Source organism: Chiloscyllium plagiosum, unplaced genomic scaffold (assembly GCF_037043375.1).
Source record: "Chiloscyllium plagiosum isolate Xiang-an unplaced genomic scaffold, Cpla_swu_hap1 HiC_scaffold_19, whole genome shotgun sequence".
NCBI classification, from domain to species: domain Eukaryota; kingdom Metazoa; phylum Chordata; class Chondrichthyes; order Orectolobiformes; family Hemiscylliidae; genus Chiloscyllium; species Chiloscyllium plagiosum.
In genome coordinates, this window is record NW_028270157.1 from 14970844 (window position 1) to 14994677 (window position 23834).

Below are 23834 nucleotides of genomic sequence, written 5' to 3' on the forward strand. Positions count from 1 at the left end.
CTATCCTATCTATCTGCAACTCCACTTTCAAGGAGCCATGAACCTGCACTCCAAAGTCTATAGTGGTGATATAGTAGGATTGACTTTTACTTGAAATATATGGAAAATAAAAGATTTTTGACCAAAAATAAGCTGTCAACTTTTACATGGTATCGACTTTTACACGAGTTTTTAATGTACTTACATGTTCATAGAATTGAATCAAAGTCTATTTAAGGGCAGTGAAAATGTGCTTATAACTGACTGTTAAAAATAATTATGCTCATTTCTATGTCTCTTGTTCTAAATTGTAGGTGTAATTGCTCCAGTCAATGAATCTACTTCAAACTCTTATCAAAATCATTTCAACCATAAAAAGACCCTCAGTCACCAGCTATTTAAAGAGTACCTTGCACAGCAGAAATACACCCTGAAACTTTACCAAGAGCTACCTTGGCATCTGGAAATGAGTGGAAACCTCCGTGATTTGTGTACGATTGTATCTGATCCCATGTAAGTCAAAAGTCAAATTTTTGACTTGCTTGTTTTAATATTCAATCATTACATTTCGAACCTATAGTCTAACTCTTTATACTCTTGTTATTAAGTACTGTTGCTTTACATTACAGAGCAAAATTCAACCAAATGCTTTAACGTTACATTTCATAGAACAGATGCATTTTACAATATAATTCCTGAGTTCCTTTCTTCTTCATTTATTTCACTTAGGTTTGGTGAACTGTGAAATTATGCAGTTCCAAGGCATTGCACATATAACAACAACTACATCATATTAATAATTTTGTGTGTTTTAAGGGGGCAACTAAGGAGGGATGAATGGTGGAACAATTATAATTGGGAATGCACAAGAGGCAAGAATTGAAGAACTGCAAATATGTTGTGGGGCTGAAGGAAATTACAAATGTAGGGAGGGTCCAAGCTATGGAAAGATTTATGAACAAGTACAAGAATTTTAAAAATCACGTGTTCCTTGACTGGGAGGGAAGGTAGATTAGCAAGCACAGAGATGGTAGTGGAACAGGACCTATTGCAAGTTAAGTCACGTGCAACAAAGTTTTTGATTATTTCAAGTTTATGGAGAGAAACCAGTCAGGAGGATATTGGAATAGTAATGTCTAGAGGTAAGGAAGGTATAAATGAGTGTTTCAGCAGCATAAGAACTGAGACTGGGATGAAAGTCATACAGGTATACACAGGAGACCTAGAGCTTTTCAAAATTATAAGTCATGGAATAAAAGAGACAATAGCAATGTGGATACAAAGTGATAGGAAACAGAGAATATGATTGATGGATATTTGGGCTTGAGGAATGTTTCTGTTGGCGTTCCCCAGCCAATATTGGGAACCTTGCTTTTCCTATATATATTATTGACCTGGATCTTGATGTGCAGACGACAATTTCAAAGTTTGGAGATGATGCAAAATTTGTAAAGAATTGCAGACTGTGAGGAGGACAGTGTGGAACTCCAAAAAGCACATTGACAAGTTGGTGGAGTAGGGAGACAAATGACAGATGATGCACTTTGTAAGAAAATACATTTCTAATGGGGGTGCAGGAACAGAATACATATGTACACAGATCATTGAAGGTTGCAAGACAAATGAAGAGCAGCAGTTCATAATGTCAGCACTCTTGACTTTATAAGAGAGGGACACAAGAGCAAGGAGGTACGTTGAACTTGCATAAGACACATGTTCGACTTTAGCCGGAGTATTGCGTGCAGTTCTGGGTGCCACAAAATAGGAAAAATGTAAAAGCAAAACATAAAAAATGGGAATAGTTCCAGGAATGAGAAACTTCAGTTTTGAAGATAGATTTTAGAAGTTGGGATTGTTCTGTTTGGAGAGAAGAAGGTTGAGAAGAGATTTGATCAAAGTTTCCTAACTCATGAGCAGAAAATGAGGAGAAGCTGTTGCCACTCACGAACAAGACAACATAGGATTAAAGTGATATGCAAAAGGAAGCAGGAAGGAGGTACAGAATGCACGCCTGGAAATTTGGGGAAGGCAAAACTAACTGAGGTGTTCAAGAGGGCATTCGTTGATTATTTGGATAGAAATTGTGTGCAAGGATATGGGGAAAAGACAGGAAATTGGCACAAGGTATTGCTGCTCATTTGAAGAGTAGGTGCAGGCACAATAGGCTGAATTGTCTCCTTTTGTGCTGTAACAACTCCATGATATTCTTGTATTTTTGAGATACTTGTTAATATTTAGTGGTGGTTTTGCTGTAATCAGTTTTCTTTGCTGCATTTCCCTGACAAGTGATACACAATCAATATATTGAAAATACTAATCAAAATGAATTATTCAATTGAAATAAACTTTAGTGAAGCTAATTGCATGGATCAATGACCCAGTCTTAATTCTTTAATGAGGTACATGAGAAATTTTATTTTCTGTGCAATTAATAATTAACTGACAATGTTTCGCCAAGGTACAAAGACGTGTCCTGATATATAGAGTCATAGAGACGTACAGCACGGAAACAGACCCTTCGGTCCAACTCGTCCATGCCGAACAGATATCCTAAACTATTCTAGTCCCACTTAGTCATAGAGTCATAGAGGTGTACAGCATAGAAACAGACTCTTCATTCCAACCCATTCACGCCGACCAGATATCCCAACCCAATCTAGTCCCACCTGCCAGCAACTGGCCCATATCCCTCCAAACCCTTCCTATTCATATACCCATCCAAATGCCTCTTAAATGTTGCAATTGTACCAGCCTCCACTACATCCTCTGGCAGCTCATTCCATACATGTACCACCCTCTGTGTGAAAAAGTTGCCCCTTTGGTCTCTTTTATATATTTCCCTCTCACCCTAAACCTATGCCCTCTAGTTCTGGACCCACCTACCCCAGGGAAAATACTTTGTCGATTTATCCTATCCATGCCCCTCATAATTTTGTAAACCTCTATAAGTTCACCCCTCAGCCTCGGACGCTCCAGGGAAAACTGCCCCAGCCTGTTCAGCCTCTCCCTGTAGCTCAGATCCTCCAACCCTGGCAACATCCTTGTAAATCTTTTCTGAACCCTTTCAAGTTTCACAACATCTTTCCGATAGGAAGGAGACCAGAATTGCACGCAATATTCCAATAATGGCCTGACCAATGTCCTGTACAGCCGCAACATGACCTCCCAACTTCTGTACTCAATACTCTGACTAATAAAGAAAAGCATACCAAATGCCTTCTTCACTATCCTATCTACCTGCGACTCCACTTTCAAGGAGCTATGAACCTGCACTCCAAGGTCTCTTTGTTCAGCAACACTCCCTAGGATCTTACCATTAAGTGTATAAGTCCTGCTAAGATTTGCTTTCCCAAAATGCAACACCTCACATTTATCTGAATTAAACTCCATCTGCCACCTCTCAGCCCATTGGCCCATCTGGTCCAGACCCTGTTGTAATCTGAGGGAACCGTCTTCGCTGTCCACTGCACCTCCAATTTTGGTGTCATCTGCAAACTTACTAACTGTACCTCTTATGCTCGCATCCAAATCATTTATGTAAATGACAAAAAGTAGAGGGCCCAGCACCGATCCTTGTGGCACTCCACTAGTGACAGGCTTCCAGTCTGAAAAACAACCCTCTACCACCACCCTCTGTCTTCTACCTTTGAGCCAGTTCTGTATCGAAATGGCTAGTTCTCCCTGTATTCCATGAGATCTAACCTTGCTAATCATTCTCCCATGGGGAACCTTGTCGAACGCCTTACTGAAGTCCATATGGATCACATCTACTGCTCTGCCCCCATCAATCTTCCTTGTTACTCTTCAAAAAACTCAATCAAGTTTGTGAGACATGATTTCCCATGCACAAAGCCATGTTGACTATCCCGAATCAGTACTTTACTTTCCAAATACATGTTCATATATGTAGAAACACAGAACTGTTACATCAAAGAAGACGACTGTTTGGCTGCATCATATCTACACTTAAGCTGCAAATGAGCAACTCTCTCACTCCCCTCGGTTATCCCCATTACCCTCTATATTGTTCCTTTTCCAATAAAAATTTAATTTTCCTTTTGAATGCCTTGATTGAATTTACATCCATTGACACACCTTCAGGCAGTGCATTCCAGGCCTTAATCATACCCTACATGAAAGAGTTTTCCCTGTGTCGCTTTTGTTTCTTTCCCCAATTACTTTAAATTTGTGTCTCTTCCTTTCGATTCTTTCATAAATAGGAGCTGTTTCTCTCTGCCCATTCTGTCAGACCCATCATGGCTTTGAAAAGCTCTATCAAATCTCATTCCCGTTTCCAAGGAAAACAGCCTTAACTTATATGTTTAGATTAGATTACATTACAGTGTGGAAACAGGCCCTTCGGCCCAACAAGTCCACACTGACCCGCCGAAGCGAAACCCACCCATACCCCTACATTTACCCCTTACCTAACACTACGGGCAATTTAGCATGGCCAATTCACCTGACCCTGCACATCTTTGGACTGTGGGAGGAAACCGGAGCACCCGGAGGAAACCCACGCAGACACGGGGAGAACGTGCAAACTCCACACAGTCAGTCGCCTGAGGCGGGAATTGAACCCGGGTCTCAGGCGCTGTGAGGCAGCAGTGCTAACCACTATGCCACCGTGCCGCCCACAAATGTCTTATAACTTGTATCTTAATATTTGCAATTCCTAATCCCTGGAATTATTCTTGCAAATTTTATCATAATTCTCTCAAATACCTTTAAGTCTTTCCAAAAATGTAGCATCCAGAACTGGATGTAATACCCCAGCTGAGGCTAAACTCCTATCCAAGTTCATCAGAAACTTCCTGCTTTTGTATGCTATGCTCCTATTTATAAAATCTAGGATACTGTGTGCTTTATTATCTACTCTCTCAAATTTTTCTGCCACCTTCAATGACTCATGCACATGTATGAGGAGAAAGTGAGCACTGCAGATCCTGGAGATCAGAGTCGAAGAGTGTGGTGCTGGAAAAACACAGCCAGTCAGGCAGCACCAGAAGAGCACGAGAATCGATGTTTCAGGCATAAACTCTTCATTAGGAATTAGGCTTGTGGGCCAAGGGAGCTGAGAGATTAATGGGAGGGGGGGTGCACTATACTTAGTTCCCTCTGTTCTTGCATCCCCTTTAGAGCTGGACCTTTTCTTGTTGCTGCCCAGTTCCCACATGGAATAGTTAGGATGCTCAAATAAAACTGGTGTACACTTTATAAGAGAGGGACAGAGCACAAGAACAAGGAGGTCTGTTGAAGTTGCATAAGGCATATGTTGGACTTCAGCCGGAGTATTGTGTACAGTTTTGGATGCCATATTATTGGAAAAATGTAAATGCTAAACATGAAAACTGTGAGAATGCAGAAACGATTCACAGGAATAGTGGGGTGTACTCATTATTATTACTTTGGGTGGGAATCTGACTAGTACCATTTTATAGTATACTTGCTAGTAGTCAAAATCACTCCTACCTACCCCAAGCCTCAATGCCCCAGATCTATATTTATATGTGTTTATGTTCTGTACGTTTGTTGCTTTTTGGGAAGTTAATGCCAATGGCAGCCCAATAATCTTTCATTGACAGGTAAGGTGTAAGGCAAATTTCAAAAATAAAAGGTCTTATTTCTTTCTCTTCAGAATCATGGATCTAATCTATCAGAATTCAAAGCATTCTTATCAATCGAAGCTGGATCTTGTCCATCACTGGGATTTGTTAACAGAGGCAGGATTTGATCCTACGGTTGCCTATCACAAAATGGTGGTTGAGTTCCTGGCCAGACCCTATGTATCAGAAAGTAGGAAATTTGCAATAATATTTACAGTTACTATGAAAAAGAAATTCTTCTCAATTCTTAGTAGGAAAATTTAACTGTAGACTTTCACTTAATTTATATTCATCTTACTCTATTGTAGAAATATATCAATTATTAGTGGGTAGCTCTGTTACACAATTTTCCATATAGTTTCCTTAAATCGTGACTTTTTAGTTTTAATTAATATTTTGTGTACTAATTGAACAAGATTTCCTTGGGAGTGGCTATTCCACACAGATTTCAGGGATGGAACTGGTAGGGGTTGTGTCGCTGGTGGGGTGGGGTAGTTGCGCCCAGTGGAGGGGGTAACTGGGTGCACATTGGGATTGGGGTGGAGTGTCAGGTCGCAGGTGGAGGGGTGCTCTGGGTTCTGGGAGGGGAAAGGTGTCAGGGTCAGGGTCTGAGGGTATTAGTTCAGGATCTGAGGGATTTGTGATTGGGGATGCGTGAGATAAGTACAAGATCAGTTTAATAGTTACTCGAGTTACACTATATACTTAATTGTCAAACATTTATTAACTATTTTACATAAATTTATTGAAACCCTCTGAAGTCTCTGATTTAAACTTTTGGAGGATTCCCAGCATAGAATTCAAACAGAAAATTCAATTTTCCTGGCAATTTCTACACTTAAGCTGCTTAGATGGAAATTCTGCAGGGTCCCAGGTGCATCTCCGATCTGCTCTGGCATAACGACTGTCTGGCCTGTGAAAAACCCAATCATTTTCATTAGATGTGCTTTTTATTATACTGTTGTAGAGTCATAGAGATGTACAGCATGGAAGCAGACCCTTCGGTCCAACCTGGATTAGTGGTGCTGGAAGAGCACAGCAGTTCAGGCAGCATCCAAGGAGCAGCGAAATCGAAGTTTCCGGCAAAAGCCCTTCATCAGGAATAAAGGCAGAGAGCCTGAAGCGTGGAGAGATAAGCTAGAGGAGGGTGGGGGTGGGGAGAAAGTAGCATAGAGTACAGTAGGTAAGTGGGAGGGGATGAAGGTGATAGGTCAGGGAGGAGAGGGTGGAGTGGATAGGTGGAAAAGGAGATAGGCAGGTAGGACAAGTCTGAACAAGTCTTGGGGACAGTGCTGAGCTGGAAGTTTGGAACTAGGGTGAGGTGGGGGAAGGGGAAATGAGGAAACTGTTGAAGTCCACATTGATGCCCTGGGGTTGAAGTGTTCTGAGGCGGAAGATGAGGCGTTCTTCCTCCAGGCGTCTGGTGGTGAGGGAGCGGTGGTGAAGGAGGCCCAGGACCTCCATGTACTCGGCAGAGTGGGAGGGGGAGTTGAAATGTTGGGCCACGGGGCGGTGTGGTTGATTGGTGCGGGTGTCCCGGAGATGTTCCCTAAAGTGCTGTGCTAGGAGGCGCCCAGTCTCCCCAATGTAGAGGAGACCGCATCAGGAGCAACGGATACAATAAATGATATTAGTGGATGTGCAAGTAAAACTTTGGATGTGGAAGGCTCCTTTAGGGCCTTCGGTCCAACCTATCCATGCTGACCAGATAACCCAACCCAGACCGTATCCCTCCAAACCCTTCCTATTCATATACCCGTCCAAATGACTCTCAAATGTTGCAATTGTACCAGCCTCCGCCACTTCCTCTGGCATCTCGTTCCACACTCGTACCACTCTCTGTGTGAAAACGTTGCCCCTTTGGTCTCTTTTATATCTTTCCCCTCTCACCCTAAACCTACGCCCTCCAGTTCTGGACTCCCCAAACCCAGGGAAAAGACTTTGCCTAATTACCCTATCCATGCCCCTCATAATTTTGTAAACCTCTATAAGGTCAACCCTCAGCCTCCGACGCTCCAGAGAAAACAGCCCCACCTATTCATGCTCTCCCTATGGCTCAAATCCTCCAACCCTGGCAATATCCTTGTAAATCTTTTCTGAACCCTTTCAAGTTTCACAACATCTTTCCGATAGGAAAGAGACCAGAATTGCACGCAATATTCCAACAGTGGCCTAACCAATGTCCTGTACAGCCGCATCATGACCTCCCAACCCCTGTACTCAATACTCTGACCAATAAAGGAAAGCATACCAAACACCTTCTTCACTATCCTATCTACCTGCGACTCCACTTTCAAGGACTATGAACCTGCACTCCAAGGTCTCTTTGTTCAGGACATTACAATTAAATGTATAAGTCCTGCTAAGATTTGCTTTCCCAAAATGCAGCACCTCGCATTTATCTGAATTAAACTCCATCTGCCACTTCTCAGCCCATTGGCTGATCTGGTCCAGATCCTGTTGTAATCTGAGGAAACCGTCTTCGCTGTCCGCTGCACCTCCAATTTTGGTGTCATCTGCAAACTTACTAACTGTACCTCTTATACTCACATCCAAATCATTTATGTAAATGACAAAAAGTAGAGGACCCAGCACCGATCCTTGTGGCACTCCACTGCTCACGGGCCTCCAGTCTGAAAAACAACCCTCCACCACCAATCTCTGTCTTCTACCTTTGAGCCAGTTCTGTATTCAAATGGCTAGTTCTCCCTGTATTCCATGAGATCTAACCTTGCTAACTAGTCTCCCATGGGGAACCTTGTCGAACACCTTACTGAAGTCCATATAGATCATATCTACCGCTCTGCCCTCATCAATCCTCTTTGTTACTTCTTCAAAAAACTCAATCAAGTTTGTGAGACGTACTTTCCCACGCACAAAGCCATGTTGACTGTCCCTAATCAGTCCTTGCCCTTCCAAATACATGTACATCCTGTCCCTCAGGATTCCATCCAACAACTTGCCCACCACCAAGATCAGACTCACTGGTCTATAGTTACCTGGCTTGTCCTTACCACCCTTCTTAAACAGTGACACCACGTTTGCCAACCTCCAGTCTTCCAGCACCTCACCTGTGACTATTGATGATACAAATATCTCAGCAAGAGGCCCAGTGTACAAGAAGGACAGATTGCACCTAAATTGGAAGGGGACTAATATACTGGCAGGGAAATTTGCTAAAGCTGCCCGGGAAGATTTAAACTAGTAAGGTGGGGAGGTGGGACCCAGGAAGATAGTGAGGAAAGAGATCAATCTGAGACTGAGTCAAACAGTCAGGGCAAGCAGGGACAAGGTAGGACTAATAAATTAAACTGCATTTATTTCAATGCAAGGGGCCTAACAGGGAAGGCAGATGAACTCAGGGCATGGTTAGGAACATGGGACTGGGATATCATAGTAATTATAGAAACATGGCTCAGGGATGGGCATGACTGGGAGCTTAATGTTCCAGGATACAAATGCTACAGGAAGGATAGAAATGGAGGCAAGAGAGGAGGGGGAGTGGCATTTTTGATAAGGGATAGCATTACAGCTGTGCTGAGGGAGGATATTCCTGGAAATACATACAGGGAAGTTATTTGGGTGGAACTGAGAAATAAGAAAGGGATGATCACCTATTGGGATTGTATTATAGAACCCCTAATAGTCAGAGGGAAATTGAGAAACAGATTTGTAAGGAGATCTCGGTTATCTGTAAATAAGGCAGGACAGGTGACTGAGGTGTCAGTGGGGGAGCACTTTGGGGCCAGCGACCATAATTCTATTTGATTTAAAATAGTGATGGAAAAGGATAGACCAGATCTAAATGTTGAAGTTCTAAATTGGAGAAAGGCCAGTTTTGACAGTGTTAGGCAAGAACTTTCGAAAGCTAATTGGGGGCAGATGTTCGCAGGTAAAGGGACGGCTGGAAAATGGGAAGCCTTCAGAAATGAGAATCCAGAGAAAGTATATTTCTGTCAGGGTAAAAGGAAAGGCTGGTAGGTATAGCGAATGCTGGATGACTAAATAAATTCAGGGTTTGGTTAAGAAAAAGAAGGAAGCATATGTAATGTATAGACGAGATACATCGAGTGAATCCTTAGAAGAGTATAAAGAAGTAGGAGTATACTTAAGAAGGAAATCAGGAGGGCAAAAAGGGGACAAATAGAATTAAGGAGAATCCAAAAGGTTTTTACAAATACATTAAGGACAAAAGGGTAACTAGGGAGAGAATAGGGCCCCTCAAAGATCAGCAAGGCAGCCTTTGTGTGGAGCCGCAGAAAATGGGGGAGATACTGAACGAGTATTTTGCATCAGTATTTACTGTGGAAAAGGATATGGAAGATATAGACTGTAGGGAAATAGATGGTGACATCTTGCAAAATGTCCAGATTACAGAGGAGGAAGTGCTGAATGTCTTGAAATGGGTAAAGGTGGATAAATCCCCAGGACCTGATCAGGTGTACCCGAGAACTCTGTGGGAAGCTTGCACAATTCAACCAAATGCAAGAAAAACTGTTACATAGAACATAAAACAGTACAGCACAGTACAAGCCCTTCAGCCCTTGATGTTGTGCCGACGTTTTATCCTACTCTAGGGTCAAACTAATCTACATATGCTACATTTTACTATCATCTATATGCTGATCCAAGAGTTGCTTAAACATCTGTAATGTATCTGACTCTACTACCACTGCTGGCAGTGCATTCCACATACTCACCATTCTTTGAATAAAGAACCCACCTCTGATATCTCCTCTAAACCTTCCCCAATCATCTCAAAATTGTGCCACCTTGTGATAACCATTTCCATCCTGGAAAAAACCCTCTGGCTATCCACTCTATCCAGCACATCCTTCTTAACATCAACCTGTTCAAGTGTATCAGTCCATTTCACGCTGTCCTCAGAAATGACAATCCCTCTGACTAGTGGATACTGAAGCAAAGTATTCGTTAAGGACCTCCCCTATCTCCTCCAACTCCAGGCGCAAGTACCCTCCGCTATCACTGATAAGCCCTACCCTCACTCTGGCCATCCTTTTGTTCCTCACATAAGTGTAGAACGACTTGGGGTTCTCCTTAATCATACCCGCCAAGGGTTTTTCATGCTCCATTTTAGCTCTCTTGAGTCCATTCTTCAGTTCCTTCCTGGCTACCTTGAGCCCTGTCTGATCCTTGCTTTCTCAACCTTAAATAAGCGTCCTTCTTCCTCTTCACTAGTTGTTTGATAGTAAATCCCTTTCTCACTTTAAGCTTCCAAACTATTTTCATTTGCATCACAATTTCTTTCTGATCTTCTTCCTCCTAGCAACCTCTCTGACCTACCTTCATTTATTATTTTTATGAACACTTATTCTTATTCCCCATAAAGGTTACATTGTGCCTTTCATAACCTCAGAATATCTCAAAAATTTACAGCCATTTAAATACTATCAAAGTAGCAGTCAAATGTTCCGCAAATAGCAATGAGATATGTGATTAGATAATCTGGGCTAATCTGCTTGAAGAACAAATATTGTGCAAGATATTGGGAGAATTCTCTCAGTTTTGTTTTATACTTTCCCCCTTATAGTAGAGATGGTAAACAGGCTTAATTATTGTTGTATCGCCATAGTCTTACTAGATAATAGGGGCTGCTGTCTCATTAGAGAGAAGCAACTGGTGATAATTTAACCTGAGGGCCACCAGACCTCAGGCGAGGGAAGAGTTTGAGAAAGAGAGTCCTTCATGGTAACCTCAAACCAGTGATGGGAATTGAACCCACACTGTTGACATTGCACTGATTTGTAAACCAACAATCCAGCCAACTGAGCTAAATTGATTCCCAACAGGCTTAGTATTTCATCCAAAAAGGCAGCAATTTAAAAAGTGTCGACCTCCCTCAGTACTGGACTAACTTTCTGCCTATAATATATGATCAAGTCTCTGACTGGCTCTTGAATTTATGACCTTCTTACACAGATAAGCATGCTACCTGTGAGCCAAAGCAGCTGAGCCTTTCTTTTCAGTAAACATTGTTGCTTTATTCCTTTTAAGTTTCAAAATCACTGTTTTATGTGCTCTTATTTTCACTTACACAAATCATCCTACTGTATATCACTGCTTTACAGAAGTGGAGCTACAAATATTAATGGGGTTTTGCTTTTGTTCAGTGTCAACCCCTGTCACTGGCCTTACTGGTTCTTCAAACATTTCTTGGTCACCCCAGCACCGATATAACTTTCCATAAAAATCAGGGTACTCATATTCTTTCCTCTCTCAAAACATCATCAAGCGCGACTTTACTTAATGACCACTTCCTAATATTCTGTAGACTTTTCTTCATCCAGGATAGTCATAAAATAGTACAGCATGGAAATAGACCCTTTGGTCCAAAAGTCCTTGCCAGTCATAATCCCAAAACCAAATTGGTCCCACCTGCCTGTGCTTGGCCCATATCCCTCCAAAGATTTCTTATTCATGTACTTATCCAAATGTCTTTTAAGCATTGTAACTAACTGCATTCACCACCTTCTTGGAAGTTCATTCTAAATCCATTCCTTATATAACAAAATGTACCCTCATGTCTTTTTAAAATTTTTCTCCTCTCACCTTAAAATATGCCCCCGGTCCTCCACTTTAGGGAAAAGTCACCTGCCCTTCACCTTATTTATGCCCCAAGTGATTTTATAAATCTCTATGAGATCACCTCTCAAGGTCATATGCTTTAGTGAAAAACGTTTCAGCTTATCCAGCCTCTCCTTATAACTCAAACCCTCCATTTCCAAAAACATCCTGGTAAATCTCTTTTGAACACTCTCCAGCTTGTTATAACCTTCCTATCTGAAAATGTGTTGCTGGAAAAGCGCAGCAGGTCAGGCAGCATCCAGGGAACAGGAGAATCGACGTTTCGGGCATAAGCCCTTCTTCAGGAAGGGTATAACCTTCCTATAACAGGGCAACTAGAATTGAACACAGTACTCCAGAAGAGGCCATTCCAGTGTTTGTACAACCTTGACATTATGGCCCAACTCTCAATAGTCTGAGCAATGAAGGCAAGTATGCTAAATACGTTCTTATCCACCTATCGATATGTGACTCAGATATAAAAGAATTATGTACCTGAACCCCAAGGTCTCTCTGTTCTACCCAAGGCCCTAGTTTTAATTGTATAAGTCTTGCCCTTATTTGTTGTACCAAAATGGAACACCTCCAAATTAAACTGCACCTGCCACCCCTCAGCCCATTGATTCAATTGATCATTTCTGAAGGCTTCCCATTTTCCAGCTGTCCCTTTACCTGCGAACATCTGCCCCCAATCAGCTTTTGAAAAGTTCTTGCCTAATTTCATCAAAATTGGCCTTCCTCCAATTTAGTACTTCAACTTTTAGATCTGATCTATCCTTTTCCATCACTATTTTAAAAACTAATAGAATTATGGTCGCTGGTCCCAAAGTGCTTCCCCGTTGACACCTCAGTCACCTGCCCTGCCTTATTTCCCAAGAGTATGTCAAGTTTTGTACCTTCTCTCATAGGTACATCCACATACTGAATCAGAAAATTTTCTTGTACACACTTAACAAATTCTTCTCCATCTAAACCCTTAACACTATGGCAGTCCCTGTCTATGTTTGGAAAGTTAAAATCCCCTACCATAACCACCCTGTTGGGGCTGCAATACAGGCCTCCCATCAGTGAGCGTGAGATAGAAGAACAAATAGGTAAACAGATTATGGAAAGATGTAGAGGCAATAGGGTAGTGGTAATGGGAGATTTTAATTTTCCCAACATTGACTGAGATACACTTAACGTCAGAGGTCTGGATGGGGTAGAATTTGTAAGAAGCACCCAGGAGAGTTTTCTAGAGCAGTATGTCAATAGTCCAATGAGGGAAGGGGCCATATTGGACCTGGTACTGGGGAGCGAGCCAGGACAGGTGGTAGAAGTTGCGGTGGGGGATTTCTTTGGGAACAGTGACCACAATTCTGTAAGTTTTAGAATACTCGTTGATAAAGAAGCGAGTGGTCCTAAGGGAAGAGTACTAAACTGGGCCAAGGCCAATTATTCCTGAAGAAGGGCTTATGCCCGAAACGTCGATTCCCCTGTTCCTTGGATGCTGCCTGACCTGCTGCGCTTTTCCAGCAACACATTTTTAGCCAAGGCCAATTATATCAAAATTAGGAAGGAGCTCGGAAATGTGGATTGGACACAGCTATTTGAAGGGAAGTCCACATTTGAGATGTGGGAGGCTTTCAGAGATAGGTTAAAGATAGTGCAGGATAGGCATGTCTCGTTGAAGGCAAAGGATAGGAAGAGCAAGATTCATGAACTGTGGATGACAGGAGAAATTGTACAACTAGCCAAGAGGAAAAGGGAAGCATACATATGGTCTAGGCAGCTAAGAACAGAATGGGCCGTGGAAGAATTTCGGAAGAGTAGGACATGTCTTAAACGAGGAATCAAGTGGGCTAAAAGGGGTCATGAAATAGCTTTAGCGAGCAGAATTAAGGAGAATCCCAAAGTATTTTATTCTTATATAAGAAGCAAGCAGGTAACTAGAGAAAGGATTGGTCCACTAAAGGATAACAAAGGAAGGCTGTGTGTCAAACCTGAGGGAATGAGTGAGATTTTGAATGATTACTTTGCATCAGTGTTCACTGAGGAGAGGAACATGATGAATGTTGAGATTAGAGATAGAAGTTTGATTAGTCTGGATCACGTTGACATAAGTAGGGAAGATGTGTTGGGTAGGCTAGAGGTTATTAAGGTGGACAAATCCCCAGGACCGGATGGGATCTATCCAAGGTTGCTGAGGGAGGCGAGAGAGGAAATAGCTGGGGCCCTGACAGATATCTTTGTGGCATCCTTAAACACAGGTGAGGTGCCGGAGGACTGGAGGGTTGCTGATGTTGTTCCCCTGTACAAGAAGGGTAGTAAGGATATTCTGGGTAACTACAGACCAGTGAGCCTTACATCAGTGGTGGGAAAGTTGCTGGAGAAGGTTCTGAGGGATAGGATCTATTTATATTTCGAAAAGAATGGGCTTATTAGTGATAGGCAACATGGTTTCGTGTGGGGAAGATCGTGCCTTACCAACTTAATAGAGTTCTTCGAGGAAGTGACCAAGTTGATAGATGAAGGAAGGGCTGTTGATGTCATATACATGGACTTTAGTAAGGCGTTTGATAAGGTTCCCCATGGTAGACTAATGGAGAAAGTGAAATCATATGGTGTGCAGGGTGTTCTAGCTAGGTGGATAAAGAACTGGTTGAGCAACAGGAGACAGAGAGTAGTAGTTGAAGGGAGTTTCTCGAAATGGAGAAAGGTGACCAGTGGTGTTCCACAGGGGTCAGTGTTGGGGCCACTGTTGTTTGTAATATACCTAAATGATCTGGAACAGGGCATTGTTGGTATGTTCAGCAAGTTTGCAGATGACACGAAGATTGATGGAGTAGCAGAAAGCATAAGGGACTGTCAGAGAATACAGGAGGATATAGATAGACTGGAGAGTTGGGTGGAAAAGTGGCAGATGGTTTTCAATCAAGACAAATGTGAGGTGATGCATTTAGGAGGAGAAAGTGAGGTCTGCAGATGCTGGAGATCAAAGTTGAAACTTTATTGCTGGAACAGCACAGCAGGTCAGGCAGCATCCAGGGAACAGGAGATTCGACGTTTCGGGCACAGGCCCTTCTTCAGGAATGGCCTGATGCATTTAGGCAAGACTAATTCCAGAGCGAATTATACAATGAATGGAAGAGCCTTGGGAAAAGTTGATGGGCAGAGAGATCTGGGAGTGCAGGTCCATTGTACCCTGAAGGTTGCTGCACAGGTGGATGGAGTGGTCAAGAAGGCATATAGTATGCTTGCCTTCATTGGACGGGGTATTGAGTATTAGAGCTGGCAAGTCATGTTAAAATTGTACAAGACATTGGTTCGGCTGCATTTAGAATACTGTGTACAGTTCTGGTCACCACATTACCGAAAGGATGTGGACGCTTTGGAGAGGGTGCAGAGGAGGTTTACGAGGATGTTGCCTGGTATGGAAGGTGCTAGCTATGAAGAAAGGTTGAGTAAGTTAGGTTTATTTTCACTAGAAAAAAGGAGATTGAGGGGGGACCTGATTGAGGTTTCCAAAATCATGACGGGTATAGACAGGGTGGATAGACAAGCTTTTTCCCAGGGTGAAGGATTCAATAACAAGAGATCACACTTTCAAAGTGAGAGGTGGAAAGTTTAAGGGGGATACACGTGGTAAATACTTCACACAGAGGGTGGTGGGTGTTTGGAACGCGTTACCAGCAAAGGTGGTAGAGGCAGGCACGGTAGATTCATATAAGATGCGTCTGGATAAGTGCATGAGTAGGTGGGGAGTAAAGGGATACAGATGCTTAGGAATTGGCTGACAGGTTTAGACATTACATTTTGATCAACTCAGGCTTGGAGGGCCGAAGGGCCTGTTACTGGGCTTTAAATTTTCTTTGTTCTTCTTTGTTCTATTATTCCTACAGATAACCGAGATCTCCTTACAAATCTGTTTCTCAATTTCCCTCTGACTATTAGGGTGTCTATAATACAATCCCAGTAAGGTGATCGTCCCTTTCTTATTTCTCAGTTCAACCCAAATGACTTCCCTGGATGTTTTTCTGGGAATATCCTCCCTCAGTACAGCTGTAATGCTATGCCTTATCAAAAACACTATTCCCACTCCTCTCTTGCCTCCCTTTCTGTCCTTGTTGTAGCATTTGTATCCTGGAACATTAAGCTGCCAATCCTGTCCATCCTTGAGCCACGTTTCTGTAATTGCTATGATATCCCAGTCCCATGTTCCTAACCATGCCCTGAGTTCATCTGCCTTACCTGTAGGCCTCTTGCATGGAAATAAATGCTCTTTAATTTATCAGTTCTACCTTGTTCTCTGCTTTGTCCCTGCCTGCCCTGATTGTTTGACTCGCTTCTTTTCTCAACTGTACCAGTCCCAGATTGATCTCTTTCCTCACTATCTCCCTGGGTCCCACCCCTCCCCCCACTTTAATAGTTTAAATCCTCCTGAGCAGCTCTAGCAAATCTCCCTGCCAGTATATTAGTCCTCTTCGAATTCAGGTGCAATCTATCCTACTTGTACAGGTCACTTCTACCCCAGAAGAGATTCCAATGATCCAAAAATGAGAATCCTTTTCCCATACACCAGCTCCTCAGCCATGCATTCATCTGCTCTATCCTCGTATTCTACCTTGTGGCCCCGGGAGTAATCCAGATATTACTGCTCTCAAGGATCTCCTGTTTAAATTTCTGCCTAACTCTTTATATTCTCCCTTCAGAATCTCATCCTTTTCCCTTCCTAGGTCATTGGTTCCAATGTGTACAATGACCTCTTGCCCCTCTCCCCCTTGAGAATATTCTACACCCTCTCTGAGACATCCTTGGCCCTGGCACCAGAGAGGCAACACACCATTCCTTGATTTTTCGCTGCTGGCCACAGAAGTGTCTGTCTGTGCCTTGGACTAGAGAGTCCACTAACATAATTGATCTCTTGGAACTCGATGTACCCCTCATTGCATTAGAGCCAGTCTCGATACCAGAAACCTGGCTGTTCATCCTACATTCCCCTGAGAATCCATCAACCCCTACATTTTCCAAAACAGCATACTTGTTTGAAATGGGGATAGCCACAGAAGACTCCTGCACTACCTGCCTACCTCTCTTAACTTTCCTGTAGTTAACCCATGTGACAGTATGTGCAACTTTTTTCCCTTCCTATAACTGCCATCCATCACATCCCCTTGCTCTTGTAAATTTCTCATTGCTTTTAACTGTCTCTCCAACCAATCCATTCGATCTCATAGGATTCACAACCAATGACATTTATTGCAGATATAATCCTCAGTAACATGTAAACTCTCCCTGGACTCCCACATCCAACAAGAAGAGCATATCACTCTACTAAAGGCCATTTTTGCTTCTTCCAATGTACAGACCCAGAATATAGCACTGGTCTTATTCCTCTATAAAACGCTGTTCCAGGCTAACATAACACTTATATTTTTAAGTTATTGAGACATATCTCAATAAAACATATAATCAAGAAAGAACCGACTCAACTCACTGCTGCAGACTTTCTGTAGGCCATACTTAAAAATATTCACTTATCTGTTTCTGTGCTGTGACCTCTGTCAAACATGTTCCTCCAAGATTAGTTGTGAATTTTGCTGTTAATTTTCCCAGATGCACTCCGATGTCCAGCAATACATGAATTCAAAGGCAGTAACTGTGCAGGTTCACTGCTGTGTCAGTTAGCAGTGTGGGATTCTTTTATTCTCTCTCTCCATTGCACTGACCTCATCATGTGCTGCCTTTGTCTGTTCCTCTCCCTTCTCAAAAGTGTTGTTGTTTTGACTTTTTTTCTCCACCTTTGATACTTTCTCCTTTAAAGACTCATGGAGCAACTTGTGTTCCACTTTGCCAATTCTTTCTCCTTATCTTTCTACCTGCCTGTCTGCCACCTGTTTATGTTTTTTAAAGATTATTTTTCAGATTCTTTATCTGAGGAAATTTTTTGTTTTCCTTTTATTCTTTTGTGGGAGGTAGGTGTTGCTGGCTGACATACATTGCCTGTCCCTAGCTGCCCTTGAAAGTCAACCACATTCCTGTGGTTCTGGAGTCACATGTAGGTCAGACCAGATGAGGATGGTAGACATTAGTAAGCCAGATGGTTTTGTCCAACAATTGATAATGGTTTTGTGGTCATCAGTAAATTCTTTGCGCCAGATTTAAAAAAAAGATGAAATTCAAATTCCACCATCTGCTATGGCAGAATTCAAACCCAGGTCCCCAGAACTTTAGCTGAGATTCTCCTGCATTCCATATTACAAAAGTAACACTTAAAAAACTATTTCATTGGCTCTAAATCAGTTTGAGGCATCCTGAACGTGTGAAAGGTGCCTTACAATACAAGTTTTTTTTCATTTTTAAAAAAAATGTAAGCACATTACAGGCAGTTCGTTCATTCCTACCATACACCCATCTCCATCAGTGGAAAATACCTATCTGGACTTGATTGAGTTTTTTAAGGAAGTAACCGAGAAGATTGATCAGGGCAGAGCAGTAGATGTTATTTACTTGGACTTTAGCAAAGCCTTTGACAAGGTTCCATATGGTAGACTAATTAATAAAATTAGATCACATGGGATTGAGGGTGAGCTTGCCAATTGTATACAAAATTGACTTTGCTGTAGGAGACAGAAACTGATGAGGGAGAGGGCTAATTTTTAGACTGGAGGCCTGTGACCAATGGTGTTCCATAGGGATCAGTGCTGGGTCCCCTTCTGTTTGTCATTCATATAAATGATTTAGATGAGAATATAGAAGGCATGGTTAGTAAGCTTATGGATGACACCAAAATTGGTGGTATAGTGGACAATGAAGAAGGTTGTCCAAGTTTACAAAAAGATCTTGATCAGTTGGGTCAATGGGCTGAGGATTGGCAGATGGAGTTTAATTTGGATAAATGTGAGGTATTGCATTTTGGTAAAACAATTAAGGGCAAGATTTATACAATTAAAACTAATGCCTTAGGAAGTGTTAAAGATCAGCTAAACCTAAGGATTCAGGTAGATAACTCTTTGAAGTTTGCATCACATGTAGACAAGATGGTTAAGAAGGCATTTAGCAAGCTTGTCTTCATTGCTCAGGTCTATAAATAAAGTAGTTGGGTTATAATTTTGAGGTTTGTACAGAACGTTGCTGAGGTCTCTTCTGGAGTACTGTGTCCAGTTTTGGTCATCCTCTTATTGGAAGGATATTATTAAGCTTGAGAGGTTTCATAAGGGATTTATCAGGATGTTGCTGGAAATGGAAGGTTTGAGTTATAACGAGGGGCTGGATAGGTTGGGACCTTTTTCACTGGAGTGTAGGAGGTGAGGGATGATCTTATAGAGGTTTATGAACTCATATGGGGTATAGATAAGGTGGGCGGCACGGTGGCACAGTGGTTAGCACTGCTGCCTCACAGCGCCAGAGACCTGGGTTCAATTCCCGTCTCAGGCGACTCTCTGTGTGGAGTTTGCACATTCTCCCTGTGTCTGTGTGGGTTTCCCCCAGGTGCTCCAGTTTCCTCCCACAGTCCAAACATGTGCAGGTTAGGTGAATTGGCCATGCTAAATTGCCCGTAATGTGAGGTGAAGGGGTAAATGTAGGGGAATGGGAATGGGTCTGGGTGGGTTGCGCTTCAGCGGGTCAGTGTGGACTTGATGGGGTGAAGGGCCTGTTTCCACACTGTAAGTAATCTAATCTTAAAAAAAAGGTGAATGACAGGTGTCTTTTTCCCTAGAGTGGGGTATTTCAAGACAAAGGGGCATGTTTTTAAGGTGACAGGAGAAAGATTTCAAAAAGACATGAGGGGCAACCTTTTTACACAGAGAGTGATTCATGTGTGGAATGATCTTTCAGAGGATACAAATAAAGTTACAATGTTTAAATGACATTTGGATAAATACATGAATAAAATATGTTTGGAGTGATATTAGCCAAGAGGCAGCAGGCAGGATTAGTTTAGTGTGTGATTATGGTCAGCATAGACTGGTTGGGCTGAAGGGTCTGTTTTCCGAGATGTATGACTCTATAACTACTGAGTTTTTCCAGCAATCTTTGTTTCTGCTTTTTCAAACAGAGGGTGGTTTGTTTTTTGTATTCATTCACGGAATGGGGGCGGGGGGTTGCTGGCCAAGCCAGCATTTATTGCCCATCCCTAATTGCCCAGAGGGCAGTTAGGAGTCAACCACATTTCTGTGGATCTGGAGTCACATGTATGCCAAACTGGGTAAGGATAGTAGATTCATTCCCAAAAGGACATTAGTGAACCAAAATGTTTTTTTCCCAACAATCGACAATGGATTCACAGTCATGTTTAGACTCTTACTTCCAGATTTTACTGAGTTCATATTACAATATCTGCCATGGCAGCATTTGAGCCCGGGTCCCCAGAACATTACCTGGGTTTCTGGATCAGTAGTCTAATGATAATACCACTAGGCAATTGCCTCCCCGAACTAGCAGAGGAAGTAGTAGATGCAGATACATTTACAACATTTAAAAGATAATTGGACAGGTACATGAATAAGAAAGGTTTAGAGGCATATGGGCCTAATGCAGGCAAGTGGGACTTGTTCAGTTTGGCAAACTTGGTCAGCTTGGATGAGTTAGACCAAAGGGTCTGACTCAGTGTTGTATGAGTCTATGACTGTATGATCTGGAAAGATTAATGTTTGTCATTGCAGATGGTGACAATGAAATGTTGAACTATAACAACTGCAGACAGGCTACTCTGATATGGTTTACTGCAGAGTTTCTGAAAGAACTTGACAAGACTGCAGAAGCAGAAGAAATACTTCAAATTGCCCTAACTTTATTGCCAGAGGTAAATGTTTAGTCAGATAGTACTCATTATTAAAATGATCAGTTACAATCTCATTTTTATAAAGATTATTGACCTGACAATATATACAAATAGTTTGGCATAAAATTACAGACTTTAAGGTACCCATCATGTTATAAACTGCTGAAATAATAAACATTTGATTCACACCCTGACACAAGCATTTACCAAAATTGAGATCACAAAGCACGATTTGTTGAAGAGGAGAGTATGAAACAGACTGGTAAGCTAGAGGAGATGCTTGTTAGGAAGGAAGATGTGTTGGGCATTTTGAAAAACTTGAGGATAGACAAGTCCCCCAGGCCTGATGGGATATATCCTAGGATTATGTGGGAAGCGAGAGAGGAAATTGCAGAGCCGTTGGCAATGATCTTTTCATCTTCACTGTCAATGGGGATGGTACCAGGGGACTGGAGAGTGGTGAATGTTGTGCCCCTGTTCAAAAAAAGGGAATAGAGATAACCCTGGGAATTACAGGCCAGTTCGTCTTACTTCGGTGGTAGGCAAAGTAATGGAAAGGGTACTGAGGGATAGGATTTATGAGTATCTGGAAAGACACTGCTTGATTAGGGACAGCCAGCACGGATTTTTGAGGGGTAGGTCTTGCCTTACAAGTCTTATTGAATTCTTTGAGGAGGTGACCGAGCATGTGGATGAGGGTAGAGCAGTGGATGTAGTGTACATGGATTTTAGTAAGGCATTTGATAAGGCATTATCAAATGTAGGCTTATGCGGAAAGTCAGGAGGCATGGGATAGTGGGAAATTTGGCCAGTTGGATAGAGAACTGGCTAACCAGTCGAAGTCAGAGAGTGGTGGTAGATGGTAAATATTCAGCCTGGAACCCAGTTACAAGTGGAGTTCCGCAGGGATCAGTTCTGGATCCTCTGCTGTTTGTAATGTTTATTAATGACTTGGAAGAAGGAGTCGAAGGGTGGGTCAGTAAATTTGCAGACGATACGAAGATTGGTGGAGTTGTGGATAGTGAGGAGGGCTGTTGTCAGCTGCAAAGGGACTTGGATATGATGCAGAGTTGGGCTGAGGAGTGGCAGATGGAGTTCAACCCTGTCAAGTGTGAGGTTGTCCATTTTGGAAGGACAAATAAGAATGCGGAATACAGGGTTAACGGTAGGGTTCTTAGTAATGTGGAGGAGCAGAGGGATCTTGGGGTCTATGTTCATAGCTCTTTGAAAGTTGCCACTCAGGTGGACGAGCTTGTAAGAAGGCCTATGGTGTATTAGCGTTCATTAGCAAAGGGATTGAATTCAAGAGTCATGAGGTGATGTTGCAGCTGTACAGGACCTTGGTAAGGCCACATTTGGAGTACTGTGTGCAGTTCTGGTTGCCTCATTTTAGGAAAGATATGGAAGCTTTGGAGAGGGTGCAGAGGAGAATTATCAGGATGTTGCCTGGAATGGAGAATAGGTCGTACGAGGATAGGTTGAGAGTGCTAGGCCTTTTCTCATTGGAACGGCAAAGGATGAGGGGTGACTTGATAGAGGTTTATAAGATGATCAGGGGAATAAATAGAGTAGACAGTCAGAGACTTTTTCCCTGGGTACAACAGAGTGTTACAAGGGGACATAAATTTAAGGTGAAGGGTGGAAGATATGGGGGGATGTCAGGGGTAGGTGTTTTACCCAGAGAGTGGTGGGGGCATGGAATGCGCTGCCTGTGGGAGTGGCAGAGTCAGAATCATTGGTGACCTTTAAGCGGCAATTGGATAGGTACATGGATAGGTGCTTAAGCTAGGACAAATGTTCGGCACAACATCGTGGGCCAAAGGGTCTGTTCTGTCCTGTATTGTTCTATGTTTCTATGTTTCACGATGCTTCTAATTAGAGTCACAGAGATGTACAGCATGGAAACAGACCCTTCAGTCCAACCCGTTCATGCCGACCAGATATCCCAACCCAATCTAGTTCCACCTGCCAGCACCCGGCCCATATCCCTCCAAACCCTTCCTATTCATATACCAATCCAAATGCCTTTTAAATGTTGCAATTGTACCAGCCTCCACCACTTCCTCTGGCAGCTCAGTCCATACACATACCACCTTCTGTGTGAAAAAGTTGCCTCTTTGGTCTCTTTTATATCTTTCCCCTCTCATCCTAAACTTATGCCCTCTATTTCTGGACTCCCCGACCTTAGGGAAAAGACTTTGTCTGTTTATCCTATCCATGCCCCTCATGATTTTGTAAACCTCTATAAGTTCACCCCTCCAGGGAAAACAGCCGCAGTCTGTTCAGCCTCTCCCCATAGCTCAAATCCTCCAACCCTGGCAACATCCTTGTAACTCTTTACTGAATCCTTTCAAGTTTCACAACATCTTTCCGATAGGAAGTAGACCAGAATTGCATGCAATATTCCAACAGTAGCCTAACCAATGTCCTGTACAGCCGCAACATGACCTCCCAACTCCTGTATTCAATATACTGACCAATAAAAGAAAGCATACCAAATGCCTTCTTCACTATCCTATCTACCTGCGACTCCACTTTCAAGGAGCCATGAACCTGCACTCCAAGGTCTCTTTGTTCAGCAACACTCCCTAGGACCTTACCATTAAGTGTGTAAGTCCTGAAAAATGTGTTGCTGGAAAAGCGCAGCAGGTCAGGCAGCATCCAAGAAGCAGGAGAATCGACGTTTCGGGCATCAGCCCGAAGAAGGGCTTATGCCTGAAACGTCGATTCTCCTACTCCTTGGATGCTGCCTGACCTGCTGCACTTTTCCAGCAACACATTTTTCAGCTCTGATCTTCAGCATCTGCAGTCCTCACTTTCTCCTAGTGTATAAGTCCTGCGAAGATTTGCTTTCCCAAAATACAGCACCTCACTTTTATCTGAATTAAACTCCATCTGCC

At 42.6% G+C, this 23834-nt stretch overlaps 1 protein-coding gene across 1 annotated transcript in view; it reads left to right on the forward strand.

Moving 5' to 3' along the window:
• ttc41 (tetratricopeptide repeat domain 41) overlaps positions 1 to 23834 on the forward strand; it is a gene marked incomplete at its 5' end in the record, with an annotated part of 63647 nt that overhangs the window by 23050 nt on the left and 16763 nt on the right. The window contains 3 exons of the mRNA XM_087997551.1: positions 294 to 492; positions 5618 to 5775; positions 20816 to 20955. Of these exons, the coding sequence (XP_087853677.1) occupies positions 294 to 492; positions 5618 to 5775; positions 20816 to 20955 (497 nt within the window). The remainder of the gene's footprint in view (positions 1 to 293; positions 493 to 5617; positions 5776 to 20815; positions 20956 to 23834) is intronic.